This window comes from Nilaparvata lugens, chromosome 4, assembly GCF_014356525.2.
Source record: "Nilaparvata lugens isolate BPH chromosome 4, ASM1435652v1, whole genome shotgun sequence".
Classification (NCBI taxonomy): domain Eukaryota; kingdom Metazoa; phylum Arthropoda; class Insecta; order Hemiptera; family Delphacidae; genus Nilaparvata; species Nilaparvata lugens.
The window spans coordinates 45,684,823-45,710,072 of NC_052507.1; the positions used below are offsets into that span (position 1 = coordinate 45,684,823).

The following is a 25,250-nucleotide window of genomic DNA, read 5'->3' on the forward strand; positions in this document are numbered from 1 at the left end:
CGCGCTCTCAATCAACGAAAAATCAATTCGATCAGCTAATTGATGAAATTGTTTTAAGCTTTTCAATGATTACAACATATGTTAGAATATCATGTGTCAATTATCTCAGTTCCATATGGAGTTCACCTTACCATAAGCTTACTTGATAGGATCTTTTTTCATCCTTTGAAATCCTTAGAGGCAAAATATCTCAAAATCCGTTCTTAGTGCGCATCTAGCATGTTTGAGGAATATTTGGGCAAAGTTTTAAGTCTGTAGGCCAATTAGTTTGAGCAGTAGTGTGATTTTACATCAAAATTTTCGAAAAGTGCCCTCTCCTGAACCCCTTTGTGCTCCTGATTGGAATTTTTCTGCATAGATCTGATTTTTTTCGTACCTGAACGAAAAAGTTCCTCATGACTTTGCTGTGCAATGAACGGTTAAAAAGTGAACATTTTGGGGGGCCCAGCCCCTCAGGGGGGGGGCAGATTTCTGAAAATCCTTTTGTAGTGGATGTTTTGAGGCTACAATAAACAATTGTGCGAAATTTAAAGTTTTTAGGCTTAGTAGTTTGGGCTGTGGTGTGATTTCAGTTTGTCGGGGCTTAGCCTTTTAGATATAGGTAGTAGAATTATTATGTTCCTTTGGCCTGTGATCTGTTTAAATGTCCTGTAACAACTAAAGGTGCGTCCCCACATGCCGAACCGAACCTCGAACCGCGCAGCAAACCGTGAATTCCTCCGAACATCTTGCCTTTCAACGAACATGAGCATATGTTAATAATCAGCTGTTAATCATTCGCCGTACCGTACTCCGAACCATTCGCCGTGCCACTTGCCTCTGTTCTAACTGCTCGCCTCACCTCACTCCGAACGCTGAACTTTTCAGCCAATCAGAGCCCTCGATTACAATTCGCCGTGCAGCTCGCTCCACAATATTTTGGCTATCCATCACAAGTGGAAAACATGCGAACATGAATACAGAAGTATGGGCAATTTTTTATTTGATTAAATTCATGTTTTGAAGAATTCATTGTTACGAATGATAAATTGATAGGAGCTTATAAATATTTTCTAACTCGAATGAAATAACTTCTGAAAAAAATAATGATTGGATAAATACCAATATTGAATTATTGTTGACCAAGAACTCAGTACATCGACAATTCATTCAACTAATTCTGTATTGATAAAATTATTATCATTTTCTCTATTGATAATCAATTTATCAACTAACTGAAAAAGTACTTCAATTTCCATGAATGTATTAATAGAATTATATAAATCTAAAGTGTAGGTCATATCTAAATTCACAAAGAGTCCGATTCTTGTTGGCAAGATAGATGTTATTCAATGCAGAATTTCAGGGGGAGTTTTGACAACCCACAAAACTCATTATTTTTCATTTGAAGGAATAATATCAAAAAGGTGCATAGGACCTTACTTTTTTGTTCAGCTTGCCAAAATACAGTGAGTCTATCAAGGCTTGACTAATTTTGAAATTTAAATTAAATAAAAATGGTAGAGAATAGGCTAATTATCATGTAAATATGATAATTATGATAGATATGGTCAATAACTGATTTACTTAGTACTCTATCGCATTGCATGCATTGACTGTCGTTTTTATTTTGAGTGAATCGAAGTTGAACTGTTTTTGTTTTTATTTATTGGTATTCTTCTGCTATTTTTTTCTTTCGTTATTGTTAGTTTTTTATGTTGCAACAATTGATGGCTCTTCACTGTTTGTGAGATGAATGTCAGATTGAAACAGGGTGAATGGGAATTAGAAACGATTGTACGATAGTATTATCAATAGCTATGTTAGATAATTAACTTGGGGTTTTTGGGGATGTCAATGTGTGTGGCAGATTGTGAATGATATTTGAAATTGAGATTGAGTATGGGATATTATTTATTATGATAATAATGCTCTTATATAATGATAAGAGTATGAAAGATGAAGCATGAGTCGATTAAGTTAGTTGGAAACTTGTAATTATCAAGCCAGCTGATTACAGTGAATATCTATTGCTTTGGCTGCGAATCTGCTGTTTGGCTGTTCGGTATCAATATTGTTGTTATTGATAGATGTGATATAGGGCTCAGTAATGATTTTGACACTATTATTTTGCTTGACTGAACTGAAGGTTCGCTCTCACTTATCTTTGCTCTCTCACTTATCTTTCGATTTGATAGCTGCATGCTTCATTATATGCGGTATTTATAGTTTTCATTAGATTATATTATTCTATAGTTTTCGCGTACCTACAGCGATATTTTCTTTTCTTTCTCGTAAAAATCATTGATTTTGAATGACTGTCATCAGTTTGTTTGATTTTATTTTATTTTTATATTTTTTTAATGATATTTTGTATGAATGTGAGTGTGTTGAGCTGCTCGATTGTTGCAATACTATGGTATCTGGCACTGTCCTATTGAATAATGAAATTTGTTTATCACTCTGTTTCCACTAAGTCTTATGTTGAGAAGTTAATGTTATATTGCAGTATTCTCAAAATTGAACAAACATTATATTATCAATAGGAGTATAATATTATGTTGGGCGTGAGCTTGGAAGTGTTTTGAAGATTTTATTTAGGAGTTAATAATTTTATTTTCATTGGTTTTCTTTTTGGTTGATTGTAATCGGTCACAGACTTTGTTTTTATCTTTTATTTTCTATTGATTGTGTTTCATTATGAATCAGGAGGTTTCCGTGTATTATCAAAATGTTCGAGGACTACGAACAAAGGTGGATTCTTTTTATTTATCTATAGTGAATTGTAGTTATGATATTATAATGCTTTCTGAGACCTGGTTGCATGAAGGTTTGAGGGATAATGAGCTATTTGGCCAAGAGTACTCTGTATATAGGAAAGACAGACCTGATCGGAGGGGTGGTGGAGTCTTGATAGCAGTTAACAGAAGACTCAGGTCTGAACTTTGTACAAATTTGTCTTCTTATGACGGTGAGATTATTATATGGGTCAGAGTGTATTTTGGGGGTGTCGCTTATTTGTTCAATGTAGTTTATTTCGCTCCATCTGTTACTTCTCTTCATTATGCTTCCTATTTTGACTTTCTAGAAATACACCAGGAAGAAATAACTGGCAATGTTATGATTGCTGGAGACTCCAATCTTCCGGAGGTTCTTTCACACGAATATGACTTTGCTAATGGTAGTGTAAAGGCTCGTCAGTTGGGTAATTTTATGTCATTTTTTGATCTTAATTCTTATAACGATGTTGTCAATGTGAATGGTCGTACATTGGACTTAATACTGTCTAGCTATCTAGTCAGTGTGTCTCATGGTGATGACATACTTGTAGAGGAGGATGTATTTCATCCAGCGCTGGAGATAGGTTTCTCTTGTTTTTCAGAGCCAACGCCAACTGGAAATGTAGTCAATGATGAATATTATTATGATTATCTACATGCTGATTATTTCAGTCTTTATTGTGATCTAAGGGACGCCAACTGGCAGAATTTATATAACTCAACGAACATAAATGAAGCTATTGATATGTTTTATAGCATATTTGTATCTGCCATTGATAAATTCGTGCCTAGGAAGAAAGTAAAAAAGAAGGAGAGCCAATACCCTCCTTGGTTTACAGCTAATATCATTCGTCTGATTAAGAGGAAAAACAGATGTGCTAGAAAGAGAAAGTACTCTCGATTTCATGATGATGAATTTAAAAAGTTGAGGTCAGATTTGAAGTTGATAATCTCGACTGCATATAGTGACTATATCAATAGGTGCCAATTGCAAATGGATGGAAACATAAAAGGTTTCTGGAAATTTGTGAATTCCAAAAGGACAACCTGTTTCTCTGAAAAGGTAATGAAATGGGGGATGCCACATATACAGGAATGAATATACCCAATGGATTTGCTGATTTCTTTTCATCAGTTTACAGAGATGCTGATTCTGCAGGCATTGAAATTGATGATACAGCTACTGATAATTTGCATTACCCCTCTGTTAGTCTTGAAGATGTACTAAATGCAATAAATAAATTGAGTCCATCGGGATCTGGGGGCCCTGATGGGGTACCAGCATTCATTATTAAGGGCTGCTCTAACATACTTGCTGAACCTTTAAAATTCCTTTTTAACCTCTCCCTTGAATCAAATATTTTCCCTGATAAGTGGAAGGTATCTAGGATTGTTCCAATCTTCAAGTCTGGTAATAGAAATCTTGTCAATAATTATCGTCCTATTTGTATATTGAACTGTTTTGCCAAAGTATTCGAAATGATTCTCTACAATTACATATTTAGTCATGTTCGGAATAGAATAAGTGACTTCCAGCATGGATTTGTTCAAGGTAGATCAACCACCACCAACTTGGTTGAATTTACTCAGAGAGTGTCGTCGATTTTAGATGTTGGTGGTAGGGTTGATGTCGTTTACACTGACCTGTCAAAGGCATTCGACTCCGTGAATCATTCCATATGGTTGAAGAAACTATCCCTATTTGGTTTTAGTATGTCCCTACTCTCCTTTTTCGAGACTTACCTTGTTGGGAGAAGGCAGTATGTACAGATGCTGAATTACCGGTCACACTGTTTTGTGAATACTTCTGGGGTTCCTCAGGGATCGAACTTGGGACCATTGCTTTTTCTATTATTTTTCCTCTTCTTTCATTGTAATTTTTCAATATTCTTCTTTTCTGTACTCTTACTATGTATAATGAACTATTGTAATTGTGTTGTTATGGAAGCAATTTTTGGGAGAAATCCTGTATGCTTCCATGTTTTTCATAAATAAATATCAACACCATTATTTAAAGACATATTAACTGCATGCGTTTTCATATTGCCGATACAGCATTGATAAAACTGTAGACGTTTATTTTGCAGTCTCAAAAAACTGTTCTAGCTGAAAAATTGATAATACATGCCACGTGTAGGCTTATACATTGCATCAGGAAAACGATGTTCAAAACTATGGTTTTCCTAAACATATGTTTTTGAGATAATTTCTTTGATGCAGCTGTTCCACATTCACCATTATAAATTATACAGAGTTTGTGAAAATAAAAATATTTATTGATTACCAAAACAATACTATTATTATATTAATGATAATAATTAATTATTGAAACAATACTTTTATTATATCAATAATAATTTATATACTTTTATTATATCAATAAACATATTTATCAATTTTCAGAACAATATTATTGAGGTTGAGTGGAATCAGGTAGAAAGCAATAATAGAACAGATGTTCTTTTTTGAATTTCTATCATATTATTTTGTTATTTCCAATGATTACAACATATGCTAGAATATCACATGTCAATAAATAAATTATCTCATTTCCATAAGGCACTCACCTTACCATGTTCATAACCTTACTTAATAGGATCCTTTTTCATCCTTTGAAACCCTTAGAGGCAAAATATCTCAAAATCCGTTCTTAGTGCGCGTCTAGCATGTTTGAAGAATATTTGTGCAAAGTTTCAAGTCTGTAGGACAATTAGTTTGAGCTGTAGTGTGATTTTACATCAAAATTTTCGAAAAATGCCCTCTCCTGGACCCCCCTGTGCTCCGGATCGAAATTTTCCTGTATAGATCTAATTTTTTTCGTAGCTGAACAAAAAAGTTCCTCATGACTTTGCTGTGCAATGAGCGGTTAAAAAGTACAAAATTTTGGGGTGGCCCCAGCTCCCTCAGGGGGGCAAATTTCTGAAAATCCTTTCTTAGTGGATGTTTTCAGGCTACCATAAACAATCGTGCAAAATTTCAAGTTTTTAGGCTCAGTAGTTTGGGCTGTGGTATGATTTCAGTCTGTCGGGGCTTAGTCTTTTATAAGTATAGAGAAAGAAGAGAAGAAGAAGATAACACCAACGTCGATTACCATTCAACGAATTTCGACAGTCTGAAGTGTACATCCTAATCCTCTCAAATTATAAATATCCCATTCAACCGACCTGAGGCCTGGCTGACAATTTGTAAAGAAAAATTACCTACTCTGCTTGTGCAGTTCTGAAATTTTCACCCAAAAATATATGTCTAAATTTTTGTAGAATTCTTAAAATTTAGAATTTGTCTTAATTCTGTAGACATCTGTTAGCTATAGAAAATCTAATTTAATTATGAGTGATAATTCATGAAAAATATTGATCTTGACCTTGATCCAAACATGGCCATCTATAGTGTAACTTGTGTATGGTCATAATCTAAAGCATTAAAAACTAAAGAATATTAAAGGTGAAGCACAAATAATAAGATGTAGCACGAAAATAATAATACAAGTTTTATTCGGAATAATACAGTTTTATTCAATTACATACTCAATTTTCAGGTCAAATATTTTTTATTCAAACTAAGTTTTATACTTTTAAAATTTCAAAATTTCATCATGTGTCTGATTATCATGTATAGTGATATTGAAGATATTCATAAACATTAATTTGATAGGCTTTTCAAGTGATTGAATAATTATACAGTAGTAATAAATTGTTGTTTTATTCCTACTGTTCAAATAAATTTATAATAATTATTGTTATATTATCTTAAATATTATCTTATATAAAAAATATATTTTAAATTTAAAATGAAAAGAGATATCAATTAATTTTTTTTCATTAACAATTTCCAATAATCCATGGATCTAGTCATGAAATATAACTGTCCACAAATAAATTGATTATTTCTTACTTTTGGATAGATTTCAATTTTTCTATTATATCGTAATGTAGACTTAGAAACACATAATCAAAGAGTATCAAATAATTGTAAATTTTTCTAGAGCTTGGAGCTGTTGGAATGTGATGAATGCAATTTTTTATGTACAGTAGCATAGCTACCTCTAATACAAGGCCGCGGCCTACGATATTGCAACGTCGCAGTGTAGGCCTACAATCTAATACATGATTGGTGAAAAAGATTAAAAAAATAGCAGCTGATCTTTTTCACCAATCATGTATTAGATTGATCAGCTGCTATTTTTTTAATCTTTTTCACCAATCATGTATTAGATTGTAGGCCTACACTGCGACGTTGCAACACCGTAGGCCGCGGCCTTGTATTAGAGGTGGCTGTGACAGTAGTCCTCTGGAGCAGCTGATAAAATCTCATCAAGATGAAACTCTACTTTTCCATATTGGTCTGGTCATTACAGACATGAAAAAAGGGGATGTGCTTGCAATGTAAATATTTTGTAGTTTTAATTTCTATTATCTTATTAAGAATAATTTTTAAGTTAATAACCAAATTTTATTCAAATCTGAGCATCTTTTGAAATACTTCAATTGGAAATTCAAAATATAGTCATGGATGTGCAGAATTTTCTCTTTTTCTCACTCTAGTCGACAATACTTTCGATTCCAATATCATTAGAAAGTTACAATTGAAGTTTACAATTGTATTTTTTTCATTATTTTCCTACTTTACTGTTAGTTTAGAGCTTTTTAGAGCTGGTCCGATGCATCATAGAAACTCCTGATTGATTCTAAACTGTGGATAATAGGGGTGGGTATCGATACATCAATGTTTAAAAACATTGATTTTTCAACATCAAACATTGATGTTTTCAACATCGATGTTTACTGTTTGATGTTTTTCACCAAAGACCTTAAAGATGCATCTCTTTAAGGTCTTTGTTTTTCACTTATCAATGGTTTTACCTAGACATTGGTCATTCAATGTTTTTCCCAACTAAAAAGTAAAAACAATTCTAATTTTTTTTTCTAATTTGATTTAAGTTTTTATTTATTTTTGTTTGTTTGAAGAGCATTATCTTGAGAGCAATAAGCAATAGTAACATAATATAATAATTATTTTTGTCATATTTAGTGTAGTATTCCGATTAGTATTTTTCGTGAATATACATGTAGATCACTCTTGTGAAAGATCTCACATAAGTTTTGACTTCCTGCAGATTGTTGTTTTTATTTTTCAATCAGGCACTCTGTATTTTTATGTGAGGCTGTTGGATACTCTTGAAGATTTACATTACTTCTGTGGCCCGTGTCAAGGTTAGATACTTATTTAGAATTTGATAAGAGGTCGGATTCTTCCTTTCTCAGAAAGAAAGAGTTCTTCTCTCTTATTACAATTATTTCTTCAACATGAGTTTAACACCAATTAATCTAGCTCTGGAAAAGAGGCCCTCGTGTTGTAAGGAGTGCAGATATCCATAAAAAATACTTGATCCATTTCCATTTCCTAATAGAGAAATCTATCAGATATTGAATAAATACGATATGAGTATCAATGATTGCTAAAATTAGCTTAGGGTGGAATTTCAAGACCGAATCTTCGAGGATATCTCGAGAAGTTTCTGACTAAAATATGAAGATGACAAATCTTGTGAACTAGATTGATGTCCGTCTTAATTACCGTCTTAAAAATACCGTCTTAATTTGTTTTATATTAAACAAATATTCAAATCCATAAAACAATATTTTAGAATATTAGATTTTCTTTTTTTAAATTGGATTAAATCTCTCTCAACTTTTACTGTTATCCCAAGCCGATAGTTCACATAGTTCTTTGCTATGCAGCTGTGTGACGCTGGTAGTCTCTCAAACTGTGCCGTTCATACACTATCACCCCAACAAAACTGTAAAAATTGACAATAATCGACAGTAATCAGCTTGAGATAACAAAAGTTGCGACATAAATTCCCTATACCATGGGATATCTACTTACGCTATTGTTTCTCTATGATAGTATCCATAAAAACGTAGGACGATACGATGTTTCTTGTTTGATTATGTTCATTATTATAATTTTATGTTCTTAAAATCTAGAGTACACACACATAAACATAATTTTTGCACTGTTAAAATGAGTGTTCTATAATCACAAAAATAACATCTTAATTGGACACTTGGACAGGATGAGTGGATCAATAATCGTATATTGAATAGTATTCATCCATCTGCATAATACTACATAATCTTATATTTATATTATTAGCTCTTTTTCTAGCTCTGCAAAGTTAACAGATCTGACTGTTATCTGATTGTTTAACAATGTAGAAATATAGTTGATTGAGAAAATATTCAATCTCAATCTTGGTAATCTATTATTAATATATTTGAATTATTAAATTCATTTATTTTGAAATTTATTTTATAAAATACAATTGACTATCATTAACAAGAATAAATGATTAATATTGAATCTAATATACTGGTATCAATAATATCTTATATAGAAAAGGCAGTAGCAAGGCAGAGAATTGGCAAATATGTTCTCATTCTCCACTATCTTTATGAAATGTGGACCTGACTATAGCAACACAACAGATACTAGAGAAACTCTCGATATGAAATTACGTTAAATCTAAATAATGCTAAGAAAGTACTCAAAAGCGTAATATATTTCTCTTTGGCTCAATCCAGAAGAACTTTGGCTCAATCCATGGAGAACATGTTCATTGATATGAACGAGTTTGTATTTATTTACAAGTTTGAACGAGTTGTATTTACATTTTTAAAGTACAAATCTATGCCTGAAATATTCTTAAATCTTAACATTAAAACCTACAAATTTTTTAAAATCCTCAACTTTTCAGTAGATCGAGCTCTTAAACTATTGGATATCCACTTACAATGTTTGTGAATCAAAATTTTAAACAGCAAATTCAAAATGAATTTTGAATTTTTGGTACAACTTGTACAAACTGCTGCTTCGCAATCAACAATTCTCTGTGTTACTGCCGACAATTTATCCAAAACTCTTGTTTTGTGAGCAATCTTTGGGATTTTTTTTTTTAAAACTTCAAAGGCTACATTGCAAATTTGTAGAATTGTTTCGGTTGGTGATAACAGCCCAGTAGTCGTATCAACCTTCAAATTGAAAATGTTCTGTTAAAAATAAGAATTTCTTTTCTGCTAGAAAGTTTTGAGTCAGCTTGACTCAGAATTTCTAAGCAGTTAGAACATTCGAACTTCTTGTGATATTTCATCACCAAGTAGCCCACAAAATAAACTTGTGAGCACTCCTCCAGAGTGACATCATCAGTTGGAGAGACTCTTATCAAAGTATCTTCACTACTTGATGTCGAACTTTCTGATCTGAGACTTGGTTGAGGAGAAGGTGGCGGATTCGCTTTCGACTGCTCACTAACTTCACTAATCTCCAATAAAACATCATAGTCTGGATCGTAGCTTGTGCTCCTTGGAGGCTCCAGTATTTGTTGGAGGGTCAAAATTTCCAATGTTGCCCTGAGGATTCTTACACTTTGATTCCGGTTGAACCCTCCTCTCTGACGGATTGAGGAAAACAGATTTTCGAGAGGATCCTGATTTAAACGTGATGTAAGAATAAAATTGCATTTTTCGCTTTCCAGAAGCTGCAGGAAGGAAGTAATAGTTATTATAAACCCATCAAAACATGGCGGCTTGAGGATCTGGCATTAATTTTTTTAAAATTTGTAAATAGAACCAGGGCTTCATTGAAAAGTGCAATAATTTTTGGATTTTGTTTGCTTAATGCACAGTTGTCGGGATTTTTAGAAAAAAGTGTTCGGCTATTCATAGCATCGAACAAGGAATTGATTTTTTGTAGGAAATTTGCAGTTTCTAGAGCAGTTGATGTTGTCAATTGGCCAGTTGCAATGGCAGTTTTGAGCGCTGCTGCAGTTGTGTGACTAAAAATTTGAGCTACAAGAGAGACAGACATCTTCTGGAAGTTGTTGGGTGAGATGTGAGCTGAGGACAGTTGATGAGCAGCTCTCGTAGTCCCACTCTGTCTCTCAAGCTCAAAAAGCTTCACAATATCATCAAATGAGACCCTCCTCTCCTCATATATGAAATCATGAGATAGTAAATTTTTTCTCAATGACTTCAAAAGGTGAGGAGGATCATATATTGCAAAAATCTTATCTCCTTTGCCATTCAAGAAATATGGGGCCTCCTTAGATACTCCCACTCCCAATTCCTTCAAGGCCCTCGTATTAGTTGTAGATTGGTCGCAGACAATGGTCTTCACTGCAAGACCAATATTTTCAAGACTTGAAATGCAACATTTTATTGATGATGATGAGTCGCTCCCATTCAAACCTTTTTCCGACACAAAATAGCCAATGGGAAGTTTCCATTGATAATATAACCCTCTAATCATGAAAACACTTGCCTGTTTGGCTATTTTGTTCGATCGCCCAAGCCTGCCTAAATCCTGGAATCCCTCAATAATATCATAGACAGGAGAATATTCGAGGCATTGTTTGATTGACATGTCATCAAACATCAATACACAAGCCTTCTCCATGTCTGACATAGTGTCAACTTTTATCTTAATTTTTTCAAAAATATTTTTGTTGAAACCTGTGGAATGACATTTTTTCGAAGAAAGCCACATTCTAATTGTCGATTCACCGGGAACAATCATTATTTTGCGGAAGTATCTATAAGTAGATGGTGAACGCAAAAATATGCTAATGGCCAATCTCTTCTCTTCTTTCTTCCATGGTTGCCTCTCTTTATGATTTTGCATTCCAAAAAGAATTGAAAATTCCTTTGATTTAAATTTTTGAAAAGTTTTATTTTTTGACAATTTCTGTCTAAGCAATTGTCTTTTCAAACTTGAGATTTCATTTTGTTGTCTCTCAATAACTTTCATGTAAGACTCCTTCTGAAATTTGGTTGGGGTGGTAAAAAGTGATCTTCTGACATCCGTCCCTTGTGTTGGGGAAGCACTCTCTATCCAGTTGTGTACTGAAGGAGACATCTGAATAGAAAAATTTGCGGAAGAAGTGCTCACCGATGGAGTTGGTAGAAGCTCAGATTTTTTTGCTGGATATTTCTTTGGTGATGCCAATGTTATGTTGAAACGAGGAGAAGCTGGACTAGATGAGTGAATGGTTGTGGATGGGCCCGGATCACTGTCACAGCCACAATAGACTTGCGGAAAGGCACCTGAAAAATTAACAACATTGTCGTAATTGTGATATTACGGTAATTTCCTTCAATCATTGAGAGAGTGTATAAGATCGAAAGAGCGAGTAGAATACTGTCAGTCAAGATGAGGGAGTTATTCTTTACTGAATTATTCAATTACTTTCAGCAATAATTGTAAGCACATTACAATTATCATTATAGTCATACAACCAGGGAGTAAATTAATTACTCCATTAACCATTAATTAATTGTTGCAATTCAACTAAAAATCTTTATCCTGTCAATAATATTATTATTATTGGATTTTCCCCGACTTCCTTCCCGATCGGCGATTGTTCAATCAAGCCGTGAATGTGTGTATATTAATAATGTATGAATGGAGTAGTTATATCAACTGAGGCCATTTTCGAAACTGTGTAAAACAAGATTCGGCAAAGTATTCTTAATAATTATGTTACTTTTAGGATACTTTTGTTTTAAACGAATTTCAAAAAAGTAAGTCTCTGTTAATGCATCCTATAAAAGGAGCTTAGTTTGTACCTTGTACCTCAATCAGTCATCTTCTATCTTTTTTTCAATTGAGAGTTTATGACCTTAAAAAATAAACAAAATTTATTTTAAGAATAAAGAACGTTTGTATCTAAAAAAGCGTTGATAATCGTTGATAAAAATGACCGCATGGTTGCCAATTTTCCTTTACTGCCTCCTTCTATATAGTACTTTGAGTAGCTGTGATTCAAGTTGCTTCGGTATATCTGTTACAAGATTAATTATTAGTAATAATGAATTCCATCTCAAATATATTTTATTCGCCTAGAGACAGTTCTTTGTCATGAAGAAAAAACCTAATATGAATGTATGGATGAATACTATACCACCATTTTGTTGTTATATCTATTGAAATTATTTTGTTGGATGAAGCTTATTATTTGTTTTTTATCACATAGTAGATAACATTTTTTTAGCAAGATTCTTATCAACTAGTCGATAAAAAATATTTTGAGTAAGAGAAAAAATGGTCAAATTTGCAAACTAAAACATTCCCTCAGTTCTCACAATTTTCACTATATCATTAGGAATGAGGGTTGAATCAAAGGTTATTAGGAAGGTGCCTTGTACAAAAAGCAAGAATGGCTTTTAAAAGGTTCAACACCCTGAAGTCTATTGTATGCCACCATGTTGAGTGATGGGATAGTCCGTGCCAGCTTTTCTCGGTTCATTGGGAGACCTATTCTGTATTAAATGAATTCTTAACACTAGAACTTTGATGTTGCCTATCTTTTACAAATTGATGCCACCCAATTCATGAGGGAGTTGAAAAAATGGTTAGCAACCTAGCTAGAAATACAAAAGCCTCTTCTGAAATCCAAGGTCCTGAAGGAAATGTGCACGCTCATCTATTGTTTTTAACAGTTTTATTTATAGTAGGGACAAGTTCAGCCTACACAAGTCTACCTTTTTTGAGAGAGAACTTCCAGATAAGAATGAGAAGGGAGGAAAGGCAACTACAGGTTTATTATGATAAAAGAGTCGAATTTTCAAAAACGTCTGCCTCCCTTTTGTTATCTATCCCAAGGTTTGGTCACGTTGGGCACTTGTATCTCCTATGCAACTTTCCACTTTCACAATCAAACAGGTGAACATAAGTCGGCGTGTTTCATGTGAACAACACAAAATTCCTTTGAAAAATCATTGTTGAATATTGATGATACCGATATAATAATTGATATAATAATTATATCTTTCATAATTATATTATAATTATTATAGTTCCACATAATTTATTTGAGCCTTATTAGTTTAATTTAAATTGAGGTGATTAAATATCAAAACATTTTGTAAATTGTAACAGCTTAAAGAGTGGTAACAGCTGTGCCTAGTGGAAAGTTGTGTATATATTTTTGGCTTAAAATTTTTCTGAAATAGCTTGATTTATTCAAAGTGCGGTGATATTTAGTGCAATATTCGACTATAATTTGGTATTTAATCATTCCAAATTAAAAAATTTTAGCTCATATATATTTTTGGACAGAACTTTGAACTTCAAATTTATACCATGGATAGCTATTTATAAGCCCTATCAACTGATGATATGAGTCTCATTTCTAGGAAAATTGCAGGAGCTGCGTAATATTCTCGAGAAAAATGGCGGATAATTACTAAAAACCCATGTTTTTCACAATTCTCTCAAAAATTACTCGATTGATTTATTTCAAATTCATACTCTGTATAGTTATTTATCAGCTCCATCAACTGGCATGAGTCTCTGGGAAACTAATGGGGGGTTCACCCCATCCTTGAGAAATGGACTTTGTAACCTCCTTCTCTTGCATGAGGTAGGTAGGTAGAGCAGTCTATAAAAATAACACATAGTCGAGATATTTCATCTGTAGAACAGCTGTTTTGACGACTTTTAAAAAAATCATCGGATTTCACAATCTACACAAAGGAAAAAGTACTCTGAAAACAATTATATACACACATATACAGTAGTTGATCGTAGTTTCAAATAATTATGTTGCCGCCAATCGTCATTATGTTATTTCTCTAAATAATTATTGTCGTTTAAGAATGAGGCTCCCATTTCAATGAGCAAGTAAAGATGTGTGAGTGTACCACACCAGATTTTTTACATAATAATTAATTTTAAAATTCACAAGCAGGAAAAATAATATACACAGCACTTCATAATTTTTTATTGTAATGGTACTCAGGTCTTCTGCCTCATCTATTCAGTATTAATATTGTCTCATCATTGGAGTATTATATACTGCCTCATCTATTCAGTATTAACCTTGATATTTAGTCGATCCTCTACACCCTTACTAACAAATAGAAAAATTTATTATAGGTATAAGATTATCTAAGTTCTCACTTGCTCGTCTGCTTGCTCTCTGTCTTAATAAAGCTCATGATACTATTGTTTGAGCAAATGTTACTGATGTATCCTTTTAGTCCACGTTATTGATGTATCTTTGAAACTTCATTCTTTGAAAGGCGAATTAGAACTCCACTATGTAAATGGGTGTTTTTTTTTAGAGGCAGAACTTAAAGGCATTACTGTTCAAGATGGTGACCGATTTAACGGTTGTTACATGATTATTTTGTTTTGATTGGCAATTCATCATGAATGAACTCAACCCTGATCAATGCTTGTAAATAGTGCAATTTTATTTCGAAAACAATGGTTCTATGCGGAATACGTATCGCCCCCCCACATTCATTGTATCGTCGACAAAATCGTCCATCAGAGCAGTTAATTCGATTAACCGTGGAACGTTTTTGCACCATTCGAACTCTTCAATAAACATTTCAGTTTATTCTCTTCAGTGGACATTCGTTTACTCTTATTGATAACTCGCATATCCAGAGACGTCTTACGGTGCGTGCAGAAGAAGCTATTGCTAGTATAGAGCATAGCATTGAGGAAGACCCGAATGAGTCCTTTCGCCATCGAGTACAGGAATTGGATATGAGTCCATCCACTTTATGGAAGACTAGCAGGTAGCAGGGCACCCGTGCTTCACTCGGGAATTAAAAGATAAGATTATTTTTGTGAACCATTTATAATCTTCTACCAAAATTGTTATAATCGTTTTTGAGATTAGGCCACAACTTGGCATGAAAACTATTGAGTCAAATCATTCATTCAAAATACAAGCTTCCAATCATGTATTGATGTGTTGGAAGTGCTCTGTAGAATAGTAGTCCAATTGCAGCGAATTTTGTAGAATATTGGGCGGGGTCAAGAGTCAACCTCGACTTTATTCATTGACAATTAATATTTCCCGTTGACAGTAATCAAATTGGCAGTGATCATGTTATTTTGTTTTTGCTCGATGCAATTGTAGATTAAATTCCAAATTAAGTTGATTCGGAATTTGATGACTCTGTTATTCATGGATCTCTCGCTTATTCTGAAATTTTTGGCATAGCCTGTCGCTTACTTTTCTTTTCTTTTATCCAAAAGTGTAAAAGCAGCCAATCCACTGATTCTTTCTTCCTTGGAAGTCCATTCATACATAAGAGTCCATTTATAATAGTTAGTATAAAATTTATTGTGGCTGATTTCTCATGTCCTAAACTTTACTGTCATAAATATTGAAATGAGATCATTTTAATGTGAATTTGCATAAATATGAATAGAGTTCATTCACTTTGATTATTGACTACCATTATATGATTTCTTTCTTTGATCTTAGCTTGAAACCAAGAGCTTAGGGATGAAAATTTGGATGTTAACTAAAATTTAGCTGAATTTTATTTCTATCTAAATTGACAACTTTAGTATTTACTTGTGATCTATCAATATCAATAGGTTTTACTTGTGTCATGTAATGAAATCATGATAGGAAATAGGAGCAGCTGATGGAATATTATGTTTTTTCGTTTTGTTTTTAGCTGATTTTGAAACATGAAAATATCAGGCCCAGTAGCACAAAAGCCTGTTCAATTGCAATCAGGATTAAATTTCATGGGAATTGATCAGAGCAGGGTTTTTTTTTTAAAGAAGGCTTCTCTCATTGGTTCTCGAGGTATTTAGTCCGGAATAGGAATTAACAGTGCAACTGGCTGGCTCTCTCAAGGCCATGGCTGCGTACAAAAATAGAGCAACTGAGGAACCAATACAACAGAAGTTGAAGAAATTAGTCGCATTTCTATCACCTCACAATGAACATTACATTCAACTACCATATGTTTGGAGAGATCGATTATAAATTTCTTTTGCTATCACCCTGTCACTTTCTGAACCTATTATACCAGATGATTTTGAAACATGAAAATATCAGGTCTAGTAGCTCCAAAGCCTGTTCAATTTCAATCATGATTAAATTCCATGAGAACTAATCAGAGCAGAGGTTTTTAAAAGAAGGCTTCTCTGATTGGTTCTCGTGGTATTTAGTCCGGATTAGGAATTAACAGACAGGAAAACTGGCTCTCTCAAGGCCATGGCTGCATAGAAACATAGAGCAACAGACGAACCAATACAACAGAAGCTGAAGAAATTAGTTGCATTTCTATCACCTCACAATAAACATTATTATTCAACACCCATATGTTTGGAGAGATCGATTTTAAATTTATTTTGCTATCATCCGGTCACTTTCTGTACCTATTCTTTCAGATGATCCCTGAATACAGCAATGTTTTAAAATGAGATCGCTGAATTTGGTTACTCAACTACAGCTATTATAATCTTTTTCACTTGCTCACATTTTCTTTCTCACGTTTATGGAAACTTTTTTTGTTCAGCTGCTACTTGAGGGACCAATAATCCTTTCTGAAAGAGCTTCAGCGATTTTTCCCAGAGTTGACACCTGTTCCAAAATATTTTTTTATTGCACACATATTTAAACAGAAATTGTTCGCTTAGTATAATTTATTGACTTCAATGATTACGATTTCATTTAATGAGAGCTTATTTCACATAATAATAACAACGAGTATAAGAAGCGAAAATGTCAAACATAATAATTATTGAAATCGAAACTAATAACAGCTGGCATAAAAAGCAAAAATGGCAATCATAATATTTTGAAATCGAGACAGTAGCTATCATCGTATCCCCATCTGATCTAATGTAAACAAATTATAGTAAGATTCACATCAATGTGTCAGCATTATTTGAATGGGGAGCATTGATGCTATTAATGAGGTTTACTGACAGTTTCAAGTGAATATCAACGAACTGTGATGCATATTCTCATAGCCACCTCTAATACAAGGCCGCGGCCTACGATATTGCAACGTCGCAGTGTAGGCCTAGAATCTAATACATGATTGGTGAAAAAGATCAGAAAATAAGACCTTTTTCACCAATCATGTATTAGATTCTAGGCCTACACTGCGACGTTGCAATATCGTAGGCCGGGGCCTTGTATTAGAGGTGGCTATGATATTCTCCAATATTTTTATTGAAAGCCACCTTCTATTTTCTTTGGTAACACAACTAATGTTTGGGAATAATTGATTCATGGGAGAAGCGCCTTACTTCTATGGAAGATATTTTCACATTAGGAAAAGCAACAACAGCTATTTGGCCGTTTTAATAAATAACCCCTTTCTTTCGTCAAGTTAAATTCTGGTCGAATTTCCTCATTCTTTGCACACAGATTCCACAACGGACACTTCTGAAGTTTTTAAAATACCCTCCATTCATCATACTGAATAATTAAAATTTCATCGAAATTGTTTAAGCTGTTCACGCGATCTGTCAGATATACAAACAAAATTAGTCTTAATAGAACAGGATCAATTTATAGAAGCAACTCCCGTCATAAAAGTTTGTTTTATGAAAAATAAAAATTATCTATACTCCCAGGAATAGCTCTGATTGAAGCAGCAGTGCCCAATCAATTTGTTCTCGATAAATGCATTCTAATTAATTATTCAACTTTGTGCCAACCTAATGAAATAATCTCAACTTAATGCCAACCTGACAAAATTATTAACTGGTCGCCAGTTATCAACTGTTTCGAATAGGTACTCTCTCTAGATTATAGTTCTATAGTAACATATGATATGGACATTTCAATTATAATTAAGAGATTGGGAGAAGAAGAATATATACATGCTAAAAGACGAACTTTAAACCCTTAAAAACCACCCTTAGAGTTGAAATATCGCCAAAAGATTTCTTAGTGAGCACCTAGGACGTATAAGGAAGCTATATTCTAAGTTTTGTTGCAATCCATCCAGTAGTTTTCCAGAAATCGTGATCAGTGAGTCAGTGAGATAAGAATTTTATAAGTATAGATATATTGGGAGAAGAAGAATATACATGCTAAAAGACGAACTTTAAACCCTTAAAAACCACCCGTAGAGTTGAAATATCGCCAAAAGATCTCTTAGTGAGCACCTAGGACGTTTAAGGAAGCTATATTCCAAGTTTTGTTGCAATCCATCCAGTAGTTTTCCAGAAATCGTGATCAGTGAGTGAGTGAGTCAGTGAGATAAGAATTTTATAAGTACAGATTACTAACTTTTTCATTCCTGAATTGAATAACCATGATGTCGTGTAGCTGTGTTTCCAACTGGACTGCGCAACATGTGACACAGCTCGTGCCATAATCAATGTATTGAAGTACACGTTTGGTGAACACCTAATTTCACGTTTTGGACCTGTGAATTGGCCTCCAAGATCTTGTGATTTAACACCGTTAGACCACTTTCTGCTTGACCATTTGGAAGACAACATTCGCCGTGTTATTGTCGATATACGGACAAAAATGTTATATACGTTATAAAGTAATATACGTCCAGATTGGACTACATCCGAGCCAGCCGTGGCAATCAGATGCCAGAAATCATATTCAAAATGTAATGCCACAAGATTATCTTCCTATTGAAAAAATATTGTGTCAACCCAATAATTCATTGTTGTTTTATTGCAATTTAAATTTCTATAGCTCTAACAAAAAAACACCCGATACAATAATCAATAATAGTATTTTTTCAGATACCGTTCAATTGAACCTGGTTGATGTCTAGTACACTCGTATCTGAACTTTATTTGTCTCTATTGCCTAATTTAGAATATTATATTAACTAACTTCCATTTAATAATAATGAATCATTCTACTCAAACTGATTCTATTCTGACTTAGATGTGTATAGTTTCATTGGGACCGAGATTGGAATATTGTCTTAATTATTTTCCTTAATTTTTCAGGCTTACGAAATCAATCTTCAGCTTACAGCAGTCATTTCAAGGCTTTCTCTCTTACCACATCCTTTTCTTCATGAGTACCTTCTGAATCCACTGCTTAATCGGAAACCAGGCTCTGATTCATTGGTGAAAGCTCTGGGTGATGTAGCTGCACATCTTCTAAATAGAGTTTGTGAAATACCAGACTATAAAGTGAAGCTAATAAATACGAGGCATAGACTTTTGGGAGATATTCCTGAAGAAACGTAAGTGGGTTTTAAATTCTATATTTCAATTTTTCAATTAAAGGTGATTCTATTCAGATTATTTTATCACTTACATTGAATAATTAACTTGAATATGAACTTTTATTATTATTGAATATCTGATCAAATTCAATGTTTCAAAATATGCCAATTAAAATTTGATAAAATTATGATCTGTCAATTTCCCACTCACTAGCCTAATATTCTTACTCAGACTAAGACAACCCTTGAATCTTCTCATAAAGGTGGACCACGGTTATTGTTCTTTATTACTGTGTGAGAGAACTATCTAGAAATCAAAAATGTATCACAGGATGACGGCAAACCAAAAATTGATCATTGTTTCTATGGATGAAAAAAGCTACACAAATACTATAGACAGGTCTATTAGACTAACTTCTAATTCAATTTTAAATAATTATGTTAATTAATGTGCATAAACCTTTTTTAAATAGTTTTTGTGAAAATGATTTGTTTTTTATATTTTTATTTATTTCATTTAATGACAAAAATAAAAAACAGGCATAGTCATTACTATTTCTAACACAATTTTGAAAAATATTGTTAACATTTTCAGGTTATGTCCAAATTTCTGTTTATACCAAAGATTCTTCCTCTCAAAAAATAGTTCGGAAGAAATTAATAATCACTTTTGAATTTTGAAGGTTTGATAATAATCAGTAAATAAATAATAAAAAAGAAATGAATGCCCATTTTTGGAATTGCAAAACTTTATCTGTGCTCATTTGCAAAAAAATTGACAAAGATGTTTATTTTCTCATAATTATTATTATCTGGTAAATAAAATCAGTTTACTTGGAATGTTTTATAAATTAAGTCTATTTTTCAAACTAATTAGTTCTATGGCGTTTTCCTGTTCATTAGTCAAACATTACAGAAATACTCATATTTGTGTGATCGGTATGCAGTAATTAAGGGTTAAGTTACATAAATTACATTATAAAACCGAACCTAAAATTGTTGAGGATGCTCCTTGTGTCGTCATATCAGTCATTGAATGCTGAGTCTAATGCTCATCTTAGTCATACAATAATTGCACTAATAAGCATTAAGAATCTTGAAAAATGAACAGTTTGATATTGTCAAATTTGAGTAAGCAGCACAGTGATAATGTTACCAGTTATCATTTTTTTCGCAGAGTTTCTGGCAAAATTGTACTTATTCTTGAATAAGTATTAATATCGTATTTATTTAGTAATATCTTGATATGTGCTTTCGAGAAAACAAAAACGCTTGGCCATTATTAGAATTCTCTCATTTTACATAATTCAATTCAGTTATCACTTTTACTTTTACTTCTCAATTTGAGTAAAAATTGACAATTTTTTATCAATTCGTTCTTGTTTGTAAACTTGTGTTGAAAAACACACCAATTTATTGCAGAACATATATTTCATTCACATTGTAGGCAATTCTAAAACTTGTTACTGGTTTCGGCTCCTTTAACTTGGATGGATAAATCAGTAGTATTCAAATTTTTTGGTGTAAATTTTGGAAACAACTCATCCTTGTAAGAGCTGTTTATTGATCAGTTACCATAATTTTCTCCAGCTCTGAATAATCGGATTTATATTTTCCACAGGAACGTTGACTGCAGTCTACTTGAGAGTATAGTTGTCTTGGAAGAACTGTGCAAAGAGTTAGCAGCCATCGCCTATGTCAAATTCCACAGTGCTACCTGACAAGCATCTTTGCAATTAATAAGTAGAATCATTGTTGTACAAACGCACATTTATACTCATCAATATTAAGCATTATTTGTTACAATCAAGCCAGTACAATGTTTCTAGATGCCCATAAAACATGGACGACAATAGGAGGCTCTGCTACATCTACTTTGCATCAGGTCCCTAAATTAACCACCTGTATTTTTTAAAGGTTTCTGAAGTTATGTTGACATTTTCGATTTGACATAATATGCATTATTACTCAGTGGCGGCTGGAGTAAATATAGTTTGGAGGTTGCAGGTATCAGGCAAAACTCTCATAGTAAATACGGAAACAATAGGAAACAAATTACAATTTGTCATTAAATGGAACTTGTATACTGACTATAACTGTATAGTCCGAACAGTATAGTCCATGTACGGAGTAGAGTCCGTAATTCAATTATAGAGTTGAAGTACGTCTCCTCTTTATTTTTGCCTTCAAAGTATCCTATGGGATATTCAACTCCCGAGCTGTCAGATTGCTCAGGTATATTTAAAAAAAAAAAAAATGTTACAATATCCACGATAACGGAAGATAAACTTCAAACTCCTAGACCCCATGACAATACTTAAAAGTTCAGTAGCAGGAACATCGAAATAAGTTTTACTCAAATTACTAAGAGAATCAATTACTAAATTTAGAGGGTAATTAGATTCCCTCCAATTGTTCATTCTATTTAAAAGATCGCTAAAAACTCCATCATTTAATATGAAAACAAGAACATTCTTATCGGTAAACAAACTCTTATATTATTTGAATCACATAACTCATTCAGTTGATTCCATTCTTCAAAGGAGAAATACTTTTTATTCCTAAGCAATGAGAGACCTTCAGATGTGTTCACACTATTTTTCATTTTTGCAAAAGAAATCATAACATCCACCCTTTCACCAAAATTATAGACTAGGCTCATTCTACTTTTATGAGTAATTATTATTGAACGAAAATCCTAAATAAATGTTGCAAATCACACCGAAGACCTCTGCTACTGCAGACATTGACAACAGGGCTAACAGCTAGATGGAAATTCGATGAGAACTACTATCCAAAAATTAGTTGCCAGCCCAGGAATCGAACACGGTACCTCCCAATTGCCAGTCAGGAATGCTTGCCCTTACACCAAACTGACAATCTTTGGATAGCAGCGCTCATTTTATAGGAAGCCATAGCGGCCAACTAGTTACAGATGGAATTAAATAGACAATGCATTCTCTATTTAATTCCATCTGTAACTTTTATGAGTATTGATTCTTGCATCAAAACTACAGTATCAATTTTGTCAAGGATGGAATTTAAAGTAATCATTTTGGGTCGGATTGATTGCTTGATTTTACTATCACTATTATTTTTATTTATTCTCAGTATATTAAATACTAGCCGTGCTTCGCAAGGGTCTATTTTAAAACTTAACGAACTGAGAACTTGATGGAATGAAATCTAGAAGAATTGAAGATAGGCCTATAAGAATCCTTGTTTAATTAAGAATTTATATGCAACATTTCAAGTAAATTAGTCCAGTAGTTCAGACGTGATGATGCATCTAACAATGATTTTCCTATCCTTTACATGTGTATAAGCCAGTTCTTTCCTTCATTATAGTATAGGAGATGATAGATAGATGGATTATATATCAGTATCTATGAATTAGAATAACTTTTGAAAGGTTTGAGATATCGATGTGCAGTTTACACCATACTTTCACTATATTTTCTCTTGAAATCATGTATCATATGACCACCTTCCAATTTGAAAAAATGAAGTTGGATACAAAATGGCAGTTCAAAAATAGTGGACAAAATTTGGGTACGACGGAAAACCTGTTTTTATTATTCTAATAGGATTCCCAATCATACCTATCTTCTAGTTTCTCTTTTAAAAGAAATGTTCAGTTGCTTCCATACAACAACTGGAAGCATGACAAATTGAAAACTTGACAAACTGAAAACTTGATGTAATAAAATCTTGAAGAATCGAAAATAGGCCTATAACCATCCTCAGTTAATTAAGAAACTATATGCAAAATTTCAAGTTAATCAGTCCAGTAGTTGAGACGTGATTATGTGTCAAACATAATTTTCCTATTCTGTATGTGTATAAGCCAGTTCTTTCCTTTATTATAGTATAGATTATTATGTTGCTTTGACCTGTGATCTGTATTGTAACCAGCGCAGAACTCCTCAAGGCTACTCTTAAAATGGGATAAACTTAATAACTAAGATGCAATAACCAGGACACAAGCTAAGATAGAAGATAAATCTATTACCCAATATATCTATAAGAATATCATTTGACACTAATCCCCACGATTTCTGACAAGTTTCAACTAATAAAGATATATATCAAACATAAACTCCATTAAAAATTAAACTAAATTTCATGGAAGATCAAACTAAATTTCATTAAAAAAATCAACTTAATTTCATGAAAGATCAAACTAAATTCCATTGAAAATCAAACTAAATTTTATGAAAGATCAAACTAAATTCCATTAAAAAAATCAAACTAAATTTCATGAAAGATCAAACTAAATTCCATTACATATCAAACTAAATTGTATAAAAAATCAAATTGAATTCCATTATTCTCAAATGACTTAGTATGTGTCTATTGTGAGCACTACTTAAAAGCAAAAGTTTCCAAAGATTAAAGCAAAACATCAACAACCAACATGACCAAGTTTTCTGTCCCAGGACTCCTCTTTCTCATCTTCTCATGAATATCAAATACATAACGCAAGGAAATTTCAATAATCTGTTTACTATAGTTAGCAAAACTGGGAGTAAGTTAAACTCATAATGACAATAAAAGGTACAAATCTAAACAATCTAATCAATAGTTATCAATAGCCCAACATTGCATTACTGTGCAGTCAATAAGTTACAGTACAATCTCAATTAATAAAACAATTCACATTTCCCATAATACAGAACACATTCAATGAAACAAAACATATTTCCTTCCTTAAGTTACATATGAATCATACTAAAAAAATTGCCATCTCTCTCACTCTCTCTTTCTCCGTATACAATGGAATTTGAACGTATTAACTTTTTGGGATGAATTTTTGTAATCCTGGTTGATAGCTGGTGAAAAGCTTTTCCTAAATTTTGAATAATGAATTTTTGTAATGAACTGGACAATTGGTCTAATGAATTTCCATAGTTTGTTAAACACTCACCCAAATGCACGATCAGAGTAAAGGAAACCATAGCACCGTACACAAGCACTGCTCAACTACGTCTGACTACTATTCTCAATCCAACAGGTAAAATAAATTTTTAAAATGCTAATAATCATGTACAGTATTGCTGCAGCCTTTACTAAGACAATAGGTGTAATCCAACACCAATTTACAGCGACCGCAATGGAAGAGACGGTGAGAGAGATTGATTGATTGGGTACTTTATTCATGTAGATTAAACCAATATATACTGGCTCAAACACATATATACAATAGCTTACAATACAGCAAAATTATAGATGAATTTACATAATATAGACTAAGAAAATTATTATTGAACTGTGTATGATATGAAAAAAGCGATTTGTGATAACTATAGATAATATTGTTATGCATCTACATAAATTGGCGGAGCTTTGGACATATCAATGTCCATTCTTCGGAAAGAATATTCAAAATATCCTTCCCACTAACTCTCTACCAAAACGTTAATTCCATCAATTCAACTAAGGATTTATTTATAAATGGAAATATTGTAAAAGTTTTAATTAATATGAATATTCAAGAGAAAGAAAAACA

At 32.9% G+C, this 25,250-nt stretch overlaps 1 protein-coding gene across 2 annotated transcripts in view; it reads left to right on the forward strand.

The window, feature by feature from the left end:
- The window catches only part of LOC111050886 (protein FAM160B1), a 76,952-nt gene extending 54,084 nt beyond the window's left edge, over window positions 1–22,868 (forward strand). For both annotated transcript variants that reach the window (XM_039427536.1, XM_039427537.1), the window contains 2 exons: window positions 19,518–19,759; window positions 21,363–22,868. In XM_039427536.1, coding sequence (XP_039283470.1) covers window positions 19,518–19,759; window positions 21,363–21,462 — 342 coding nt within the window. In that variant the 3' untranslated portion in view covers window positions 21,463–22,868. The remainder of the gene's footprint in view (window positions 1–19,517; window positions 19,760–21,362) is intronic.
- Window positions 22,869–25,250: the final 2,382 nt, after the last annotated feature.